We start from the raw sequence: 23,797 nt of genomic DNA on the forward strand, positions 1-23,797 counted from the left end.
GTAATTGTGCCAAATTAATAAGAATCAGAGATGCCTTTTAATGTTCTGATAACTGGTTTTACTCAATAACTTTTGAGAAACTTGTAGAATATATTTGAGAAGGGTACAAACAGTTCTGCAGTTAATGTTACTTCGTGTTGCTCTTTTTTTATTTTCTTCATAGCATTTATTGCTCTCAGACTCATGTGCTTGTTGGCTGTTTTTCTCTCCTCTCTATTCTAATGGAAGCTCTATGAGAGCGTGGACCTTAGTTGTTGTATCCACCACTCTCTCCCCTAGAACAGTTCCTGGCCACACTCAGTACATGCTTACTGAATGAATGAATAAAATGCATAGACAACAAAATTGACTTGTTTAAAATATCAGCCATCTGGATGTCACTGGTAACTCATTTAGCAAAGGCCAGCTTACAAAAGTTGATTGGATACTAGTGTGAAATTCCATCACACTAATGGTGGCCATGTTAAACATCCTTGGAAAACAATGGTCAGCAAGAAGGTTTCAAGCTTCAGCATGAAAACGCACTTTTGCAGTTGCATACATTGAGAATTAGACAATCCGCATAGACTGAAGTGATCTTAAATGCAGAAAGGGAATCTGCAGGCTGTGTAACTTTCTGATTCCTCTGGGTGAGCCAAGCAACCATTTTCCATGGCCCAAACCCGAATGTAGACCCTATTCTAAGAACCTTTTGATGGTGTTAGGTCAGTGGTTCTCACTCTCCAAGGTGTATAAACATGATTTAGGCCTATGCTTCTCAAACTTTAATATACCAAAGCTTCACCTGAGGATTTTGTTAAATGTGGATTTTAATTCAGTAGATCCGGGGTGGGGCCTGAGATTCTGCATTTTTAACAAGTTTTCAGGTGAGACCAATATTGCTGGTCTGAGAACCCCACTTTGAGTAGCAAGTACCTAAGAAGTTTGTTTTAAATGCAGATTCCTGGGTGCCATCTCTAAGATTCTGATTAAGAAAGTCAGTGGCAGGGACCCAGGAATCTTTATTTTTAACAAGTGCCCCAGGTGACTCTGATTCAAGTGATCTGTTAGCATATTTAGAGAAATTTTGCATTTGACCGTTGTAATAAAAAAACACCTCAAGAAGAACAAGGAGGGCTTTCCTGGTGGCTCAGTGGTTAAGAATCCACCTGCCAGTGCAGGGGACACGGGTTCGATCCCTTGTCCGGGAAGATCCCACATGCCGCGGAGCAACTAAGCCCGTGCGCCACAACTACTGAGCCTGCGCTCTAGAGCCTGCGAGCCACAACTACTGAGCCCAAGTGCTGCAACTACTGAAGCCTGCGTGCCTAGAGCCCATGCTCCACGACAAGACAAGCCACCACAATGAGAAGCCCGCACACCACAATGAAGAGTACCCCCCGCTCGCCACAACTAGAGCAAGCCCGCACGCAACAACGAAGACCCAACACAGCCATAAATAAATAAATAAATAAATAAATAAATAAATAAATAAATAAATAAAAGAAGAACAATGGGCTAACAAGCTACCTTGAATAAAGGTAAAAATGGTAGCTAGGGAAATAGGAAAAGGGTTTGGGGGGGATAGAGAGGAAGCTTTTTATGGGGACTCTCTCACGGGTGGTGAGGAAGATTGACTCAGTCTAATGCTCACAATACAGTGTTTCCAAATGGCCTTTGTTTGGACACCTAAAAATGTCCAACACAGAAGTTCATGAAGGGGTTAGTGAAATCATGAGCTCTTAATTTAGAGCATGGCATCCTTCATGACAATGAGCCTGGATTCATATTTCAGGAAATAATTGGAGCAACAGCTCCTTTTTAGAGGCAATTAGAAATACAAGAGCATTAACATTTTTTTTTAATTTTTATTTATTTGGCTGTGTTGGGTCTTCGTTTCTGTGGGAGGGCTTCCTCTAGTTGTGGCAAGCAGGGGCCACTCTTCATTGCGGTGCGCAGGCCTCTCACCATCGCGGCCTCTCTTGTTGCGGAGCACAGGCTCCAGACGCGCAGGCTCAGTAATTGTGGCTCACAGGCCCAGCTGCTCCGCGGCATGTGGGACCTTCCCAGACCAGGGCTCGAACCCGTGTCCCCTGCATTAGCAGGCAGATTCTCAACCACTGCGCCACCAGGGAAGCCCGCAAGTGCATTAACATTTAACTTCATCCCCTCTACTCTCCTCCTCGCTCTCTCTGCTCAGGCCACAACGGTGCCCACCTTTTCCTCCACGTGACAAACATGGCGCCACTTCAGGTCTTTGCAACCGCTTTGTCCTCTGCCCAGAATGATCTTCCTCTCGATGCAGTCAGGTTTTTGCTCCCAGGTCTCCTGATTCGAAAGGGCTTCCATAACCACTTGGTCTAAAAACAGTACTTAGTTATCCTTCTACGCTGCTTTACTCTTCTCCATAAACTTATCACCACCAGACACTCCAGAGGGTCACTGGTTTCTCCTCACCATAATGGAAGCTCCCAGAAAAATAGGGAATAGTTCTGTTCCATTCTCTGATTTATCCCCTGTGCTCAGACAGTGCCTGTCGTATAGTAAATGCCCCATAAAGTATTTGCTTAAGGAGGAAGGAAGACATTACTACAGCAATGGAGATGATTTTCCCTCTCTCTACCCTGACACCTTCCCTTCCTCCTGGTCCCAAGGTTCTTACCAGCACCCTGACCGGGAATGAGAACACTCAGTTAACTCTTTTTAATAACTAATGCTACTCTGAGTGTGGTTACTCTATTTTGTCTTTCTCAACAAATTTTAGAAAGACAAAAGAGTAAGGTCAACATAAAATAATTTATTACTTCAAGTGAGTTACAAAACGATAAGCGACCATCAAGTTGACACAGGTATTGTACACGGCATGTGGATGACACAGGTCAGGGTCACAGAGAACAAGCCTGAGACAACATGGGACACGAGTCAGGCAGGACAGTCATAGATCAAGCCCAGGCTGGGAGGAGATGTTGACTGTCTAGGACAGGGGTCAGCAAACTATAGCCCACGGGCTAAATCTGGCCCACTGTCTCTTCTTCTGGATACAGTTTTACTGGAACCCAGCTGTGCCCATTCATCCGAGTACCACCTATGGCTGCTTTTGCACTAAGACAGCAGAGTGGAGAAGCTGCACCACAGACTCTATGGCCCGTGTCAACTGAAAAAAAAAAATGCACGAAAGTTGAGAATTGTGTTTTATTCGGTGGACAGGCTGAAGACTTAAGCCCGGGAGGCAGCCTCTTGGATAGCTCTGAGGGACTGCTCTGAAGAGGTAAGGGAGAAGCCAGGATATATAGGAGTTTTTGCAGCAAAGACCAGGTGGTCAGAACATTAAGAGATTACTATTAATGAAAGGAAACCAGACATCTCAAGTGAATGAACTGAGCGCTTTTCTATGTATGGGAAGATGTAAAAGTCTGGGCTCGTTGAAATCATTCCCTCGATGTGCACCGCAGCTGTCTAGGGCCAGTATCTTGCTTTTCTCCATCCTGAGTCCCCTCAGGGTGCACAGTCGATGGAGGCTGCAGTGGCCAATGGCTTGATGGTCCCAACATCTTTTGTTTACTGATACGACAGGTGACATTTTTCATCCACACCCACAAAGCCTAATATGTTTACTATCTGGCCCTTTACAGAAAACGTTTGTCCACCCTGGTCTAGCAGCTTCTTCCTAAGTAGAATGACAGGCAGAGAGTGAAGGTGGGAAGTATTTGTCTGAATACTCTGTGGGAGACTCGGAACTTGTTGACCATCTATCTCACAACAGGACTCCACAAGCAGAGTCAGGAAAACACCTGCCAAGGGAAGGAAGGAAAGCACCAGGGCCAGGAAGCAACGCGAGTCACACAGGGGCACAGAGGGAAGGGGAACAGTTTAAAACACAGGAAATATTTTAAAAACCTATGATACTCAGCTGAGCTACCTGAAAGGAAGGAGTAGGAATGCTGGAGGTGTATCCCAAGCTGTAAGAGGGGAGGGGAGAATGGTCCGTTTCCCCTGGTGCAGAAATGGGGCAAGTTAGCCAGGGCTTGGGGAAGGAGGCACACTAGGTCCCTGGGGGCAGACCTTAGAGACATCACAGCATCTTCAGGAATCAGATATGATTCTATAAATCACTCCTACATCGGTCAGTCATTGGACACGGCTACCCCGGGGGGAGGTATGACCTTGGACGAGGCTGATACAATCGCTGTCTACAATTGTACCATCAGCTGATACAATCTCCAAAGAAGGCTGTGGGCTGAAGGTCTTCTCCCAGCAGTTCCCAGCCGCTGGGGAAGAAGCTTTTTCTTCCTGAAGGAGGATGTGAGCAGAACATCACAGTATCCTCCGCATTTAGAAAATGATTTAAGAGAAGTAGAGCTCTCATTCTCTGGAGAGGACATTATTAAAGTGATGAACACTTACTCTGCCATTCACTCATTTTTATTCCATAAAATTATATATATATATGATGTATGATTAAAGATATTTTATATATATTGGACACCTAAAAAAGTACCAGGCACTGGGCCAGGCTCCAGGCTCTGCCCTTCAGGATCCCATAGTCTGCAGGGCAGAGGGACAGGGACAGACAGAAAGACACACACAGCCCAACCGAGGAGTGCTGCAGGGGAAGCAAGCACAGGCCTGGCTCAGCACACAGAGCTGGGGCTCAGGAGGTGCAGTCACGGTTTCACAGAGGAGGAGGCCCCTGGTCTAGCCTGGGCGACTCGGGTTTACAGCTTTAGGTGGAACAGAAGTGGGCTTCTCTCTACCCATTCACGCCATGCAGGAAGTTGAGTGATACAGAGCGTGTGGCTCCCTGCTCTCGCGCCTGGTACTGCCAACCTGAGTTCCAACTCTCTGGTTCCTGATTCCAGCATAAACCAGGGTGTTTACATTCGTTGCCACTAGATGGCAGTATTCGGTCAAGAGTACTGGCTGCCATGGCTTATTGCTGTCAGCCCCAGTTCCGATTTTGGTTGATGCGGGGAAGGGGGGCACGGGGAGGGGTCCTGGGAATGGCAATAAGGTTTTCCTTTTTTTTTTTTTACTTTAATTCATAAAACTGTATATGACATATATATCCATGCGCCTAAAGGATTAAAAAATCAAGCAAATACTAGAATATTGGTGTCCATGGTAGACTGGAAATTACTGCCTGATGTTTTCCTAGAAAATTGGCAAAACTAGAATTTTGCCATGAGAATTATCTTTTCTTACTGTGTTCCCCCTACCTCCTGGCCAGGTACCTGGTGTACAGATTGGTGATATTATACTTAAATTCTTTTCATGATCTCCAGCTGGGACCACCTTCTATCACTTTTGCGTGTCCCACCCACGCTCCACCCAGTGAGGAGAGGTTGGACTTTCTGTGGCAGGTGATATGGGGCACGTCTGGGGCATTTCCTGACAGCAAGACGACACAGGTGTGCCCAGCTGCACACCTGAAAACCACCAAATAAGCTTCATGATCCTAATCTTCCATGATAATGAGTCATTGATAATATCTAAAGCTAAAAAAGGAATGAGAGGGGGACCTTCCAGGTGGCGGAGGAGTAAGATGTGGAGATCACCTTCCTCCCCACAAATACATCATAAATAGATCTACATGTGGAACAACTCCTACAGAACACCTACTGAATGCTGGCAGAAGACCTCAGACTTCCCAAAAGGCAAGAAATTCCCCACATACCTGGCCGTGTGGCTGACAGGGTCCTGGTGCTCCAACTGGGTGTCAGGACGGAGCCTCTGAGCTGGGAGAGCCAAGTTCAGGGCATTGGTCCATTGGAGACCTCCCAGCCCCACCTAGTATCAATCGGCAAGAGCTCTCCCAGAGATCTCCATCTCAGCGCTAAGACCCAGCTCCACTCAACAATCAGCAAACTCCAGTGCTGGACACCCCATGCCAAACAACTAGTAAGACAGGAACACAACCCCACCCATTAGCAGAGAGGCTGCCTAAAATCATAATAAGTTCACAGACACCCCAAAACACACCACTGGGCGCAGTCCTGCCCACCAGAAAGACAAGATCCAGCCTCATCTACCAAAACACAGGCACCAGTCCCCTCCACCCGGAAGCCTACACAACCCACTGAACCAACCTTAGCCACTGGAGGCAGACACCAAAAACAACGGGAACTACGAACCTGCAGCCTGCGAAAAGGAGACCCCAAACACAAAATGAGAAGACAAAGAAATACACAGCAGATGAAGAAGCAAGCAAAAACCCATTAGACCAAATAAATAAAGAGGAGATAGGCGGTCTACCTGAAAAAGAATTCAGAGTAATGATAGTAAAGATGATCCAAAATCTTAGAAATAGAATGGAGAAAATAAAAGAAACTTTTAACAAGGACCTAGAAGAACTAAAGAGCAAACAAACTGATGAACAACACAATAAATGAAATTTAAAATTCTCTAGAAGGAATCAATAGCAGGATAACTGAGACAGAAGAACAGATAAGTGACCTGGAAGAAAAAATAGTGGAAATAACTACCACAGAGCAGAATAAAGAAAAAAGAATGAAAAGAATTGAGGACAGTCTCAGAGATCTCTGGAACAACATTAAACACACTAACATTCTAATTATAGGGGTCCCAGAAGAAGAAGAGAAAAAGAAAGGGACTGAGAAAATAGTTGAAGAGATCGTAGTTGAAAACTTCCCTAATATGGGAAAGGAAATAGTCAACCAAGTCCAGGAAGCACAGAGAGTCCCATACAGGATAAATCCAAGGAGAAACACGCCAAGACACATATTAATCAAACTATCTAAAATTAAAATCAAAGAAAAAATATTAAAAGCAGCAAGGGAAAAGCAACAAATAACATAAAAGAGAATCCCCATAAGGTTAACAGCTGATCTTTCAGCAGAAACTCTGCAAGCCAGAAGGGAGTGGCAGGACATAATTAAAGTGATGAAAGGGAAAAACCTACAACCAAGATTACTCTACCCAGCAAGGATCTCATTCAGATTCTACAGAGAAATTAAAACCTTTACAGACAAGCAAAAGCTAAGAGAATTCAGCACCACCAAACCAGCTTTACAACAAATGCTAAAGGAACTTCTCTAGGAAGGAAACACAAGAGAAGGGGAAGACCTACAATAACAAAGCCAAAACAATTAAGAAAATGGTAATAGGAACATACATATCGATAATTACCTTAAATGTAAATGGATTAAATGCTCCAACCAAAAGACATAGACTGGCTGAATGGATACAAAAACAAGACCCATACATATGCTGTCTACAAAAGACCCACTTCAGACCTAGGGACACATACAGACTGAAAGTGAGGGGTTGGAAAAAGATGTTCCACGCAAATGGAAATCAAAAGAAAGATGGAGTAGCAATTCTCATATCAGACAAAATAGACTTTAAAATAGTGACTCTTACAAGAGACAAAGAAGGACGCTACATAATGATCAAGGAATCAATCCAAGAAGAAGATATAACAGTTGTAAATATGTATGCACCCAACTTAGGAGTACCTCAATACATAAGGCAAATGCTAACAGCCATAAAAGGGGAAATCGACTGTAACACAATCATAGTAGGGGACTTTAACACCCCACTTTCACCAGTGGACAGATCATCCAAAATGAAAATAAATAAGGAAACACAAGTCTTAAATGATACATTAACCAAGATGTACTTAATTCATATTTATAGGACATTCCATCCAAAAACAACAGAATACACTTTCTTCTCAAGTGCTCATGGAACACTCTCCAGGATACATCCTATCTTGGGTCACAAATCAAGTCTTGGTAAATTTAAGAAAATTGAAATCGTATCAAGTATCCTTTCCGACCACAATGCTATGAGACTAGATATCAATTACAGGACAAAGTCTATAAAAAATACAAACAAATGGAGGCTAAACAATACACTATGAAATAACCAAGAGATCACTGAAGAAATCAAAGAAGAAATCAAAAAATACCTAGAGACAATTGACAATGAAAACACAATGACCCAAAACCTATAGGATGCAGCAAAAGCAGTTCTAAGAGGGAAGTTTATAGCAATACAATCCCACCTCAAGAAACAAGAAAAATCTCACATAAACAACCTAAACATACACCTAAAGCAATTAAAGAAAGAAGAACAAAAAACCCCAAAGTTAGCAGAAGGAAAGAAATCATAAAGATCAGAGCAGAAATAAATGAAAAAGAAATGAAGGAAATGATAGCAAAGATCAATAAAACTAAAAGCTGGTTCTTTGAGAAGATAAACAAAATTGATGAACCATTAGCCAGACTTATCAAGAAAAAAAGGGAGAAGACTCAAATCAATAGAATTAGAAATGAAAAAGGAGAAGTAACAACTGATACTGCAGAAATACAAAGGATCATGAGAGATTATTACAAGCAACTATATGCCAATAAAATGGACAACCTGGAAGAAATGGACAAATTCTTAGAAAAGCACAACCTTCTGAGATTGAACCACAAATAAATAGAAAATATAAACAGACCAATCACAAGCACTGAAATTGAAACTGTGATTAAAAATCTTCCAACAGGGTCTTCCCTGGTGGCGCAGTGGTTGAGAATCCGCCTGCTAATGCAAGGGACACAGGTTCGAGCCCTGGTCTGGGAAGATCCCACGTGCCACGGAGCGACTGGGCCCGTGAGCCACAACTACTGAGCCTGCGCGTCTGGAGCCTGTGCTCCGCAACAAGAGAGGCCGCGATAGTGAGAGGCCTGCGCACTGCGATGAAGAATGGCCCCCACTTGCCACAACTAGAGAAAGCCCTCGCACAGAAATGAAGACCCAACACAGCCATAAATAAATAAATAAATAAATAAATAAAATTTAAAAAAAAAATCTTCCAACAAGGACCAGCCGGGCCCAGATGGCTTCACAGGTGAATTCTATCAAACATTTAGAGAAGAGCTAACACCTATCCATCTCAAACTCTTCCAAAATAGAGCAGAGGGAGGAACACTCGAAAACTCATTCTATGAGGCCACCATCACCCTGATACCAAAACCAGACAACGATGTCACAGAAAAAGAAAACTACAGGCCAGTATCACTGATGAACATAGATGCAAAAATCCTCAACAAAATACTAGCAAACAGAATCCAACAGCACATTAAAAGGATCATACACCATGATCAAGTGGGGTTTATCCAGGGAATGCAAGTATTCTTCAATACATGCAAATCAATCAATGTGATAAACCATATTAACAAATTGAAGGAAAAAAACCACATGATCATCTCAGTAGATGCAAAAAAAGCTTTCGACCAAATTCAACACCCATTTATGTTAAAAATCCTCCAGAAAGTAGGCATAGAGGGAACTTACCTCAACATAATAAAGACCATATATGACAAACCCACAGCCAACATCTTTCTCAGTGGTGAAAAACTGAAACCATTTCCACTAAGATCAGGAACAAGACAAGGTTGCCCACTCTCACCACTATTATTCAACATAGTTTTGGAAGTTTTAGCCTCAGCAGTCAGAGAAGAAAAAGAAATAAAAGGAATCCAAATCAGAAAAGAAGAAGTAAAGCTGTCACTGTTTGCAGATGACATGATACTATACATAGAGAATCGTAAAGATGTCATCAGAAATCTACTAGAGCTAATCAGTGAATTTGGTGAAGTAGCAGGATACAAAATTAATGCACAGAAATCTCCTGCATTCCTTTACACTAATGATGAAAAATCTGAAAGAGAAATTAAGGAAACACTCCCATTTACCACTGCAACAAAAAGAATAAAATACCTAGGAATAAACCTACCTAAGGAGACAAAAGACCTGTATGCAGAAAACTTTAAGACACTGATGAAAGAAATTCAAGATGATACAAACAGATGGAGGGATATACCATGTTCCTGGATTGGAAGAATCAACACTGTGAAAATGATTATACTACCCAAAGCACTCTACAGAGTCAATGCCATCCCTATCAAACTACAAATGGCATTTTTCACAGAACTAGAACAAAAAATTGCAAAATTTATATGGAAACACAAAAGACCTCGAATAACCAAAGCAATCTTGAGAAAGAAAAACGGAGCTGGAGGAATCAGGCTCCCAGACTTCAGACTGTACTACAGAGCTACAGTAATCAAGACAATATGGTACTGGCACAAAAACAGAAATATAGGTCAATGGAACAGGATAGAAAGCCCAGAGATAAACCCACACACATATGGTCACCTTATCTTTGATAAAGGAGGCAAGAATATACAGTGGAGAAAAGACAGCCTCTTCAATAAGTGGTGGTGGGAAAACTGAACAGGTACATGTAAAAGTATGAAATTAGAACACTCCCTGACACCATACAGCTGCTTTTCTGTTAGGATGTAGGGTATGCCAATCACCCAACCAGAGGGCAACTGGAAATCAGCAGGAGGAAACACTCTTCCTTCTGCAGCAGTTACTTGAAGTTCTCGTGGTTGCTGCTGTGGCAGCAGGAGTGCAGTGGCTCTAGATTCCAGCAGCTTGGTCAAGATGGATCCAGAACTGAAGGTACCAGCAACCTCCAACACTGTAGAAGCAGGTGTAGATCTCTGGGTTCCAGCCCAGAGGCATCAGCAGCTTCAAATTCCCTTTTGCTCTTCCAGCTCTTCCATCACCTTGGTAACCAATCTCCCATATTCAATTCCTGCATTTGAAATACCTAGGGTAATATCTGTTCTCCACCCTGGACTCCTGTACTATTAGTTATGTAGTATTTTTCTCTAAGTGACTCCTTAAAAAAAACAACCTGACCTTATCCAAGGCAATAATATTCATGAGGTCATAAGTTGATGTATATTTTTCTAGTACGTGTTTGACTAAGTGCAAAACTATTAATATGTAAATTGTCCATCTATATCCCATCTAAAATCATCTCTTGTACTGATATATACCCCATTTTGGGAAACTATAGGCTGGGGAATACAGTCCAGCCTCCCTGTCACTATCTGGTTGTGGCCTCCCTCTCCAGCTCCCATCTCCGGTTCCCCTACACAGACTCTTCCATCCTCCTCTCTATCCTTCCTCCCCAAATGACATGCCTTTCTTCAGCAACAGTATATTTTTTCACGCCTTTGCATGCTTTGTTCTCTATTCATGAAACTATCCTGATTCCTTCCCTGTCCGGAAAATCCCTACTTGGGACTTCTCTGGTGATGCAGTGGTTAAGACGCCATGCTCCCAATACAGGGGGCGTGGGTTCGATCCCTGGTCAGGGAATGAGATCACACATGCATGCCACAACTAAGGAGCCCTCCTGCTGTAACTAAGACCCGGCGCAACCAAATAAAAATAAAATAAATATTTTTTAAAAATTACTTCTTACTCTTAATTCAATCATCCCCTACATTTTGAAGTATTATTTAAACTTCATGCTATTCAAAGGGCAGTTTTGACTCTCTTCATGCTCCTTACTAGACAGAGAGTTCCTTTGTAGATTCAAAATATAACCCCTGCCGGAACTTCACACAGTAGGTCAGAGTATTGCTTGTTGAGTGAATAGTCAAGAAGAGGATGAATTATCTGATGCCTGTGGCTTCGGTGGGATCCGAGGCTGGGGAAAGTCTACCCTGGAGGAGGGAACAGAATGATGCAGGCAATCACCATGAAGCACAAGGTGAGTGCTTACAGAGTGGCCCAAATTGGATATTCCAGTAAATCCAATACAGGAAGAACAGCAGATACTAGCTTTAAAGAATTAGAATTCAATAAAATATGCTTTGCACGGCACCTTTACTGAACAAGGGCTCAGCAGCCACCTCAGGACCTTTCATTTCTTCAAGATCAGTCTTCATGCACGTTGACTGTCCAGTTAGTTGACCTAGGGTAACAGGACATTTCTAAACCAACAGTAACCCAACCATCAATGACTCAAGCGGTCAATAGCACCTGGACTATTGTCTTGTCAACATTTTCTAGACCCGTGCTCCATGGAAAGTGTAATACTAAGCTCTGGTTTAGAAGAATTTTCATCAGAATAACCAAGATATACCTTTAAAAATTATAATATGGAAAAAACAAAAGTCAAAACCATAAGTTTTGGGTCCAGCAGACGGGGTTCAAGCTCCTATTTGGCAACTTCCTATTTGGGTAGCCATTACTAACCTCTTTTTACCTTAGTTTTCTCTCCTGAAAAATGGGGATAATAATGCTTACCTTAGAGTATTGCTTTGAGAATTCAGTAAGAATTTTCAGAGAAAGCACCTACTTAGTAGTCAATTAGTGGAAGCTGCATTTTATCACTCTTAATGTAATAGAATTCATGGAATCAAATAGAAGTGATGATTGGGGATGTCAATCTAGAGGAACAGAACCCCCAGGAGGGCTATATGGAGAGGGACTGTGGAGCTGAGCCTTGAGGGATGTCAGTGGAGTGACCATTCTGGCTCTAAAGGGCTGATGATTCACGACTCTAAGGCAGAGAGAATGCAGGGCTGCAGGGTCGGGGTGGCTAGTTGGCCAAGTGTTGCTGAGGAGAGATTTCTCTTTGAAGTGCCAGGCTGACTTTGAAGCCAACTGGAAGCCTCCAACCCTCAGAGGGCAAGGGACATAAGGACACATGGACACAGGACAAGCAAACACTATTAGCTTTTACAGCCAACACAGGAGCCTTATGAACCAGCCTTGCAGGTAAGCTTTGAGTTCTTCCTTGATTACATCAGCCCTCGAGTTAGTGCCACTACCTGCCACATAATCCACAGGATTTTCTACTCTACCGTGTCACAGTAAAGGAGAACTCACCGGGGGGCCCAAAGGAAATCACAGGAAAGTCTCACGTTACACAATAGGGATATTCCTAAAAGTTATGGTGTAAAGGGAAATATTGTTGAATACGTTTTTCAGTATAATCTGTGTAAGTGTGATTCCCTTTACAGGGCAAACCACAACCCACAATTCTTGTTTGGCATATTTGTCCTTTTGTACCCCTGTGGCTACTTCAAGCAGGCAGACCTCTAAAAGGCCAAGGACATTGAGGGGTTTTAAGGCAGATCCCATTCTAGGTACCGGACAGTTTTTATAGGGGGGATTCTTGAAGGAATTTACAATGATTGAAGAGACAAGAATAAGCATATGAAAAGCAAGGCTTAAGAATGTCTTTTAAAAGTTTCGTCAAAGGATGTACATTCTGAAATTCCACCGAAAAGATTTTTTTTAATATTTATTTATTTATTTGGTTGCACCAGGTCTTAGTTGCAGCAAGTGGGCTCCTTAGTTACAGCTCACAGGCTCCTTAGTTGCGGCTCCAGGGCTCCTTTAGTTGCAGCTCGCCGGCTCCTTAGTTGCAGCACGTGGGCTCCTTAGCCGCGGCATGTGGCCTCCTTAGTTGTGGCATGCGAACTCTTAGTTGCAGTATACATGTGGGATCTAGTTCCCTGTCCAGGGATTGAACCCCGGCTCCCTGCATTGGGAGCGTGGAGTCTTATCCACTGCGCCACCAGGGAAGTCCCCCCACCAAAAAGATTTGAAACAGCACATGATAAAAACACAGGACTTGCAGGACTGATGACACGGCCAACGAAGCTGATACAAACTCTTCCCTCAGGACGCATCGAATGTGCAGCTTGAACCATAACAGCTTTTCTGATGTACAGCTGAGGTCTCAAGAAAGAAAGAAAAATCCCCAGATGCCAGGAGCACCGTAGGAATTGTAAGTCAGAGAAGTAAGCAGTGAGCTGAGGCTGGGGCATCTGGAGACATTACCACTGGCCCAGGGAGATGGGAAGGAAGCTTGTCCCCAGGTCAGGTGATAAACATAAAAGTTGGCCCTGGGCCGGAGATACCTCTGGACACCTGGCCCAAGCAGATGCAAAGTGCTCTGATCCCCTCTGACTTCACTTTCCTGAAGGACTTGGGTTGACACAGAGCTTTCACTAGGCAGAGAATGTCAGGACCATTTAATAGATAAGGAAGTGGAGGCCCAGTGAGGATGAATGATTTGTCCAGGGTCACACGTCTGTTAGCGAGAAGAGCTGGACCCAGACTCAAGTCCTTCCCCTCCTGCAGCCCTGCCTCTAGTGAAGTACTTGGCATCTCCTGAAACACCCAGGAAATGGGGAAACTGGCGCTGCAGACATCCTGGGATCAGATCCAAGTGCAGAGGTGCCTGGCCTCAAATAAATGGCAGTCATATCCTGGCTACCAAGAGGCTGTCACCCCTCCCACGCCTCCACGTTGCTCATCTGAGTAGGGAAAGTGAGGAGAGGGGATGTCTGGTGGGGTTTAGAGGGGGCTGGAGGCTGCGAGTGGACAAAACTCAGAAGCTGGGCCCATGAAGTGGGATTCTTTTTTTCTTTAAAGCCACTTGAACTTTGTCATTGCAATTAGGCTTATCTCTCCTTGTGTTTACTTAGCTTGTGGGCGGGAAATGTCACTACCCTTTTTTAATTTTATGGAAAAGTACTTACAAGTGTTAAATTTTGAAATGGCCACTAATTTCTGTGACTTCAAGACTCTCTCTCTCTCTCTCACACACACACACACACACACACACACACACACACACACACACACAATCTAGCCAATAGGAGGCTGTCCCTTTGCCATGGGAGCTGTCAGGTCTCCAACGGCTGTGCCAGCCCCTTGACCAGCCTCTGAGTTGGTCATGCCAGGCACTGCCTGGACGGAGTGGCAGGAAGGGCAGGTCAGGCGGAAGGGTCTGCAGGGAGTCGGTTCACAGGGGCTGCTCTTCCTCGGACACCAGAAAAGGGTCCAGGCTTCCTGAGAGGCCTCTGGGATTGGTGCTGTCCTGCCCTATGGAGAAATTTTATCATGCTCTGTCCCCCTATCCACCTTAGAGCCCACTGAGCGGCACTGTGGGCTGTGTCTTTGACATCCACGGTCAAGGGGAGAGGGTCTTGATGTGGAATTTATATGCCAGGCATCCCTTTACCTGAGGAGGGGTGTTGGGCAGGCGGCGGCTGCATGAGAGAGCGTGGTGTGTCCAGGGTACTGCCAGTAAATCCTCCCAAATAGAGCACTTGATGGCGGGGAGGGATTGGGGGGTGTCTCAGGTATAACTTGAATTTAGCCCGGGGCTCAACCGGTGCACAGTCATTAGGCAGACACAGGTCAACTATTAACCAGTGGGTTACCCTATGTAACCCAGATGCCAGCAGGGATTAGATGGCACCAGCCTTCCTAGAAGCCTGCCTGCCTCCCTGCCGCTGGGGATGCCTTAGTGACTCGATCACCCCACACCCTCTCCTTTCTGCCTGCTGCACTGTTCTCTCTCCTCCCCCATCATCCAGGAGGGAGAAGGAAGATGCAACTGATGTCTCTCTCTCTCAGTCTCCTGCCCAGAACAGCCCCTGCTGCCTCAGCAGCTCAACCTCACTGAACACAGACTCCGGGCTCCCTCACCCTCTTTCCCTTATCCTGTCATTTTCTCTCTCTCTTATACACACACACACACACACACACACACACTAATCTCCTGGCTGCCCAGCCCTAGTGACTCAGTGGTTTGAGGGGGCATTCCTATCTGACTATTCTGTATCTCTCGTTTTTGTTTAACGAGAAACCCCATGGCCTCATTATCTGCTGACAGTTTTTATTTGCTGACTAATCATTAATTGGACATTGCTACGTGCCAGTATTGGGAATACCAAGGAAGAAGTACAGTGGAAAAAAAGGCAGGGAGAAATAAACCCGGTAGGAATGACAGTATAGGTACTTGCAAAGTGTTCTCTGAGCCCAGAGGATTCATAGAGGAGGCTACCAGGGGGAGAAGAACAGAAGGGCAGGGGGGAGCCCCGTGAAAGCCAGCCTAGAGACATGAGCGCCCCCAACAGGTTCAGGGGGTCCAACAGGTCCTACCTTCTTCCTTCCCCTATCTTGTCCCTGCCTAATTAAATGCATCTCAATCTCCACACACCTGGTTTAAAGGTACCCTTTCACACTTCCAAAAGGAGATTTTTTTTTTTTTGGCTGTGCTGGGTCTTCGTTGCTGCACGCGGGCTTTCTCTAGTTGCGGCGAGCGGGCTTCTCATTGCAGTAGCTTCTCTTGTATCGGAACACAGGCTCTAGACACGCAGACTTCAGTAGTTGTGGCACACGGGCTCAAGATTTGTGGCTTGCAGGCTCAGTAGTTGTGGCTCACAGGCTCTAGAGTGCAGGCTCAGTAGTTGTGGCGCCCGGGCTTAGTTGCTCCGCGGCATATGGGATCTTCCCGGACCAGGGCTTGAACCCGTGTCCCCTGCATTGGCAGGCGGATTCTTAACCACTGCATCACCAGGGAAGTCCCGAAAAGGAGATTGATTTGGACTGTGGAGGAGCCTGTGAGGAATTCCCAGAATACAAAGCAGCTCTAGGGACTGATGACAACTTGGTAAAAATTAACTTAGTGTGATGATAAAGATGAGAAGAGATCGTAAGGTAACTAAGGTGAGGTTTTGAGATTCAAGGGATTCTTTGGTATTTTTCTGAGTGTCTAAATCTAGATCCACACGTACACATACACATCTCCACGTATATATGTATACATACATATACACATGCACACACACACATATATGTGCGTGTAGGTATGTACACATATGCGCAGACACACATTTCATGGGAGAGCAGCATCTTAAAGGCTGCAGGGCCATAGGGCTTTGCACCTGACTGGCACTCATCAAGGTGTGCTGAATTGGAGCAAACCACTGCTGTGCCCAACCTGTTTTTTTTTTAATCGTTGACCATTGCTCTCAGGAGTTAATGTTTGAACCTGGCCATAAAGGAGTCGACAGCGGCTGACCTATGGCCTCCACTTGAAGGGGAAGGAGCCCCCTATAAATCAGCCCATGCTGGGAGCCCTGCCAGAAGTGCTGTTGGCTCAGCTGTGAAGGGAGCTTCGTCGCCACCATGAACTTCTCCGGCAAGTACCAAGTGCAGAGCCAGGAAAACTTAGAGGTCTTCATGAAGGCAGTCGGTGAGTGCTGGGCCACGGCTGGGGGCCATGGCCATGACGGTCTGGTCCTACACGTGGTGGCCCTTTGGGGTCCTGACGTCTGGATGGGAGGAACGGCGGTCCAAGCTTTACACAGACCAGGGGTCCTGTTCTGTTACTTTCGAAGCTCATGCTATTCCTCCCTGCACAACGCTACGCCTTAGGCAAGTGGAAAGAGCACTGAACTAGGGTCTGATCTGGATTGAAGCCACCTCTGCTGATACCTCGTTGTGTGACCCTGTTCATTTACTCGTTCATTCATTTATTCATTCTTTTATTTTTTTATTTAATTAATTATTTATTTATTTATGGCTGTGTTGGGTCTTCGTTTCTGTGCGAGGGCTTTCTCCAGTTGCGGCAAGTGGGGGCCACTCTTCATCGCGGTGCACGGACCTCTCACTGTCGCGGCCTCTCTTGTTGCGGAGCACAGGCTCCAGACGCGCAGGCTCAGTAGTTGTGGCTCACGGGCCTAGTTGCTCTGCGGCATGTGGGATCTTCCCGGACCAGGGCTCAAACCCGTGTCCCTTGCATTGGCAGACAGATTCTTAACCACTGCACCACCAGGGAAGCCCCATTTATTCATTCTTCTAACAAACTTTGATTCAAGGCCAACCCCACACTGAGATGAGTGCTGTGCTGGGCAGATACCATGGAGACAGATAACAATGAGCCACGTTTCCAAGGTCACAATTTAGAGAAAAAGAGAAGACATAAATGCAATCAAGCATGCTCTAACGTGTCCTGAGTGCTGACTCAGCATCAGGCCCCATGCTAAGCCCTAGACAGGCAACATCCCGTTAACGCCTCACCAGAAAACTCTGAGTTGGGTACTGTTATTCTTCCCATTTTATAATTGAGGCAATTGAGGCCTTGAAAGGTGAAGTAATCCCAACCAGGGTCACACAGGTAGTAATCCCAAACTGAGCTGGGATTTGAAGCCGGCACTAGTTCCCGGAGACACATTTTAAATCACTTCCCCCCAGCCCACCGGGTCACTTACAAGAGGATGTGGTGGTCCTGGGAGGGCATCAAGGGAAGGCTTGGGAGGAGCAAAGGCGAGCCTTGGCTGAGCCTTGGAAGGTGAGCAGGTGTCCCCTGCGGGGCTGGGGGAGGGCAGTGTCCTCCAGGGGGGAGGGAGCAAAGGGGCAGGGGGACAAGGAAGGATGCTGAGAGGAGAAGGTGGGGAAGACAGCAAAGGCAGAGAGAGGAGGAGCTTCGGGGAAGCTGAGAGCTAGGACCTTCTCCTGTAGGGCACGTCACGCCACCTCTCTGTGTCCTGCATCCCTCACCTGGGCAACAGGACCCTCCCCACCACTGTCAATGCACCTGGTTTTCATGAACCTCAATTCATGTAACAACATAGACATGCTCTGAAATTCGTAAAGCTCTGTCCCCGGGCAAGGGACTCCTGGTCCATCTTCCTCAAGAGCCTCGATGGCAGAGGTGGAGGTAACGATAGGGGAACATAGGTTTGCCAGGCACAGTCCTGGTGTGTGCCTGCCGTTCTGGCATAATTATTAAGAGCTCCCCTTCCACCCTCAGTGGGGACCTGGCTTGGGAGACAAGCTGGATGGTCCCCTGAATGTGGAGGACAAAATGCTTTACACTCAAAAGAGCAAAGTCTGAAGGCTTTAAAGTAGGAGGAATGAGGAGGGAGAGCAAGTAGGAAGCAGGTGCTCAGCCGAGAAAAGCTTCCCCTGGGCAGACGGGTGTGTTTTTTTTATAAACCAACTGGCAAGATAGCAGGTGCATGAGATCAGGCCAAGTCAGGCCACTGACCTGCCCTTTCAGAGGTCAAAACCCACATTGCTCACAGGACTGCAGAAAATGCTGAGGCCTCCGGGAAAACACGGCGTCTCCCCTCCCCCTCCACATCACGGAGTTTCTCTTGTGACCTTGCATCTCCCACCTCTGCCCACCTCTAAACTTCCAGTGCTTTCCACCAGGTATGCCTGATGACCTCATCCAGAAGGGAAAGGACATCAAGGCGGTGTCAGAAATCGTGCATAACGGGAACCACTTCAAGTTCACCATCATCACTGACTCCAAAGTGATCCAGAACGAGTTCACCTTGGGGGAGGAGTGTGAGCTGGAATTCCTGACTGGGGAGAAGTTCAAGGTAGGAGGTGCCCCCTCCAGCCACCCTCTGCTTCCAGAACTTTCCCTGGAACCTGGTCTCAGGCTTCCTCCCTCAAGGCTCCCACCTCACAATTCCCACTGCTGATACCCTATCTCTGAACCCACTGCCGGGGTGAGAGGCAGAGAGGAAAAGACAGCTCTTAAGGAAGAAGCTCTTAGGGAAGCTCCCAGTTTCCTGCGACCCTCTGGAGGAGCTCTGGCCCAAGGGTCCGATCTCTCCCATATGGAGGGTATGGGGAACCAGGCCCAGAGCAGGAGTCTAAGACTCAGAATCACCCAGGCCCAGCAACGGGCAAGTGGCAGTCTGTGCAAAACCCCTAACAGAGCCCTGAGGTCATCCGTGAGCCAAAGGAAATGGCTTTGCTGAGCCTAGAGCTAGTGGTCATGGGGAGAGACTTCCTGAAGGAGGTGCCTGCAACACCAAAGAACCAAAGCAGGCCTTCAGACCAAGCCTTGCGGGTTGGTCAATGAGCCCCTAGACTTTGCTACCTCATCTGTGAAATGGGCACAGTCACCCTTCCCAGAGCAAAGGCAGCGGGCAGGGCGGTGTCACCTCCGCTGGGCTGTGGCCAAGGTGTGCGATGAGAGCTGGGTGTGGGATGTGTGAGTGGTGGGCAGGCGGTGGCAGGGAGATCCAGGCAGGGGGGCGCCCCCCACAAAGGGCCTCTGTTCCTCCCTCCAAAACCCCACACACCCCAGCATCACCAGTACCGCTGAGTGGCCATCTTCACTCCTCTCCCCCAGCATCCCCTGACCCCAGACAACTTTGTGCATCGGTCTCCGCACAACTGTTGGTCTTTTTTTTACCTCTTCTGATGGCTTTTGATTTCTGCTTCTCTAGATAGAACAGTACAGGTCAGGAAATCTATGATAGATTTTAGGAGGGAAATTCTCTTATATGGCCCACGGTAAGGGGCAGGCTGTCATGGGTTTTACCACAGGCCTTTTACAATTGTCCGTTTTGGAGGCAAATTTTAACGTTGGCCAGTGTCTTATGCTCCATGCTGGGTTTCTGTTACCTCTTCCTGGATGCATGAAAAGGAGACCACAAGAGGAAAGATAAAGGTGCTAGAAGGAATAATATAAAATAATACAAAGCAAAAATATGTGTTCTTCCAATTGGCCAGGATTTTGAATTTTGCTACTCCCTCCCTCCCTCCATTGGCTTGGAGAATTGCGACTTGAATCAATTTTATTTGTGTTTGATTTGAGACAGCTTAGGGGTCTTATGCTGACTCCTAGATCACATCCCATAGATGAAAAGTCTGACAAAAGAAGCCCTGCCATTTTCTTTAGTTCTTACATGCACCTCACTTCTGTTCAGAGCCAGAGAACAGGGTTTGGTTGCTGCAAGCAGAGACCTATGCAGGCGAGCCAACCTCATTAGCGAGAGGTTTACTCCCTCCCAGACCCTTCCTCCTAGGCCATTCCTTATGTCCCATGCAGGCGGTGGTTCAGCTGGAAGGTGAGAATAAACTGGTGACAACTTTCAAAGGCATCAAGTCCGTGACTGAATTCAACGGTGACACAGCCACCAGTGTAAGTTGACACTCTGAGCTTGTGGGTCCTCGTGCTTGGGGCCAGGAGTCAATCTCTGCTACCACTTACTGAACATCCACTGTGCCCAGGCAGCTTTCACACGTTATCTCGAATCTTCCCACCAACACTGACTTTTCTTAATGGGGAAACTGAGGCAATCATACAGCCAGGAAATGGCAGAGCTAGGGTTCCTCTGAGTTGGAGCTGTCTCACAGGGCAGCAGTCCACGGTGATACACTGTACCACCCTAGGAGAAGCCAACTCCCATTGTAGACGGCGGAGTTTTGTACATTTCTTACCGGCTTGCAATGGATGCTAATAAGGCATCTTGTTCTAATAAAACCAGTGCAGTGTATTAGGGCAGTTTTCCAATAGAGAAGTATGGTGTCTTAAGGAAGGGGCACACTTTTCTAATTCACCAAAAGCCCCCCATGTGCTGGTGGTGGCCCCAGCTGGTGCTTCCCTGCCTCTCCCGGTTCCTTCAGGCTGTCCTTCCACCACCACTTTCCTGGTCAGGGTGGACCACTCCTACCTCCCCCACTTCCTTCCTTCCTCACTGCCATCCCCTGTCTCCTCTCCCCTTCCTTCCCCAACACCCAAATAGGATGGGATAGGAGAGGAGCTTGGTAGGAGACACAGGGTCGTGCAAAGCCACCAGCACAGGTCACACTTCTTAGACTCTGCTGGGATGTAGACACAAGTCTCGCTCACAGGCTGGAGGACAGAAATCCATTCATTCCCACCTGTGGTCCTCTGATTCATGGAGCAACCCTTTCCATGGACGCAGCACCCACGCTCAAGGAAGGCTTGGTTTGGCAGAAAGTCGGGCTGTTTCATTGCTTTTTCTATTTTATGACGTTGCAGTAATTGTTAGCCATAACCCTTCCCTTCTGCATCACTAACCAATGAACACAGAGACCTCCATCTGCCTTGCAAGCCCAGGGCACTCAGTAAATGCCTTTGCCCTTTTGGCATTTATAAGGAGAACCATATTCTTGGCAATTTCATGGCAGCTTATGGATCTGGCACTCCGGTGTGTGTGTGTCACATCACCCTTGGTGCCTGGCTGTCGGCCACGTCCTATCCCCCATATGGGAGTGAATAGTATAGTGTTTCTTCTGCAGTTATAGTACAGTGTCCCCCCCCCCCGGCTCTTCCTTGCCCACAGGTTGTATTTTGGGGAGTAACAGAAGGCAGAACACTGCGCAAGGGGTCTGTCATCACCCTGTTCAAGGGGAGAAATCCCTCAACTAGGGAGAGAGTGAGGGTCAACCATGAAATTTGCAGTCCCCGGCACATTCACAGCAGAGGACAGAGGCACCTGCAGGGCAGTGGGAGATAAGCTGTCCTGGACTCAGTCCTGGACTCAGTCCTGGCCAATGTCTTTGATATGCTCCATTACCCCTAATCCTCTCATCTCCTGTGAGGGAGGCAGGATGGGGGACTTAATAGGCAGGTTGACCTGTCCAAGGTCATCCAGCTAATGAGTTGTAGAACTAGGGTTCAAACTTAGATCTTTCCGTTCCATTTCATTGCTGTTGAAACTAAAGGGCTCCCTTTTCACCCTGATGATATCACCCCACATCATTGCCATAGTCTTGTTCAAGAGAATCAGCAGGAGGGAGGGAAGGGCCGGGGGAGAAAGGAGCAACCCTCAAAAACTCAAAAACTTACGGATCCAATGAATCTAAGGTTTTAATTGGCTCCACAGCTTTGGGAGGAAAATTATGCACTACCTACTAAGTTTCAGGCTGGATGCCCAGGTGTTTCCCCATACACTTGTCCTCAGTGCTCAACACGTGTTTGGTCCATAGTAGGTGCTCAATGAAACTTTGAGAAATTGGATCAGATTGGACTGGTTTGGATGGTCTTGCTCTAACAGTCATTGATGTAGAAAGGAATTCAGTAAAAGGCAGGACAACTCTCCACGTGAGGAAGTAAAGTGACAAAGACTCAGCATGGGATTTTAGAAAAGATTGCCAACCCTTCCTCTGGTCCTATAGAAAACAGAAGAGTCTTTGAATGACTACATATGTTAGCATACTGGGGGCTTAACTATCATTTACAATTCAACATCAGATGAATGTTTCATGATGTCTTTTCTGGCTTTCAGACCATGACACTGGGTGACATTGCCTTCAAGATAATCAGCAAGAGAATTTAGACAAGTCTGCACTTCATATTCTTTTAGTTATATACAATTAATGTAATAAAGTGAACTTTGTTTTATAAAAAAGTCTTTTCCTTTTGATGGCTTTTCATTGATGTGGTTATGGAACGCCGATCACCTCCATTTTGATAAATCTTGATAATCTGCACATTCCATCCTACGGAGTCAGGTCTGATTCTCACCCTGAAAGCAGACCCCAGGCTGCCCACTCAGGTGACCCTGTAAGGGACACATGATGTGGCTGGATCTGTAGAGCAGCCCTGGAATGACCTGTCCCAGTCAGCCACATGGCAAGGAGCCGGAGCAAGAGGGGCTGTGTGCTGGGTCACTCTCATGGGGCCAGAGAGAACAGGAACACTGGGCAGACCAAGGGAAGCTATGCTCACAGCAGCCCCACCCACCAGGGGACATGAACAAAAAGATCGGGCATTGACCCACCCAGGGACAATTCTGCCTCCTAGAGGAGGGCTGAGTGAGAAGCTGCCAGAAGCAGACAGAGGAATCTCAGGGAGAAATTCCCTCCATGCTGCGGGCAGAAGCAGAATATGGGAGAAGAGGGATTTCTCCAAACGGCACCTTGTACCAGGCTCCGGTAGCTGCTATGGGTTGAGTTGCATCTCTCCAAAACTCACATGTCGAAGTCCTAACCCTCACTACCTCAGACTGTGACCTTATTCAGACATAGTCATTGCAGATGTAATTAGTTAAGTTAAAATGAGCTCATACTGGAGTAGGGTGGGCCCCTAATCCCATATGGTTGGTGTCCTTATAAAAAGGAGAAATTTTTGAACACACACATGCCCACAGGGAGTATGCCATGTGGAGACCAGTTATGCAACCACAAGCCAAGGAACTAGCAGAAGCTAGGAGAGAGACCTGGACCAGATCCTTCCCTACCTCTTGCAGAAGGAGCGTAGCTTTGGTCACCTTGATCTTAGACTTCTGGCCTCCAAAACTCTGAGACAATAAACGTCTGTTGTTTGAGGCACCCAGTCTGTTGTACTTGGTTATGGCATCCTTAGCAAATGGACACAGAGCTCATTTCCCATACCCAAAGAGCTACCAAGCTTGGG

The 23,797-nt window shown here is 46.4% G+C and overlaps 1 protein-coding gene across 1 annotated transcript; it reads left to right on the forward strand.

Moving 5' to 3' along the window:
* Window positions 1-16,679: 16,679 nt before the first annotated feature.
* On the forward strand, window positions 16,680-22,790 carry FABP1 (fatty acid binding protein 1). Its single transcript, XM_059942667.1, has 4 exons — window positions 16,680-16,858; window positions 18,823-18,995; window positions 20,462-20,554; window positions 22,668-22,790. Exons 1-4 carry the CDS (start codon window positions 16,792-16,794, stop codon window positions 22,716-22,718), a joined length of 384 nt encoding a protein of 127 aa, XP_059798650.1. The 5' UTR covers window positions 16,680-16,791; the 3' UTR covers window positions 22,719-22,790.
* The last annotated feature ends 1,007 nt before the right edge of the window (window positions 22,791-23,797 follow it).

The sequence above is a fragment of the Balaenoptera ricei genome, chromosome 13 (genome assembly GCF_028023285.1).
Source record: "Balaenoptera ricei isolate mBalRic1 chromosome 13, mBalRic1.hap2, whole genome shotgun sequence".
Taxonomy (NCBI): Eukaryota; Metazoa; Chordata; class Mammalia; order Artiodactyla; family Balaenopteridae; genus Balaenoptera; species Balaenoptera ricei.

Bases quoted from the DNA above. Each gene is read 5' to 3' on its own strand.
- FABP1 (XM_059942667.1), top strand. From the start codon at position 16,792: ATGAACTTCTCCGGCAAGTACCAAGTGCAGAGCCAGGAAAACTTAGAG. The intron at 16,859-18,822 runs GTGAGTGCTGGG...GCTTTCCACCAG, and splicing joins GGTCTTCATGAAGGCAGTCG to GTATGCCTGATGACCTCATC. The intron at 18,996-20,461 runs GTAGGAGGTGCC...TGTCCCATGCAG, and splicing joins TGACTGGGGAGAAGTTCAAG to GCGGTGGTTCAGCTGGAAGG.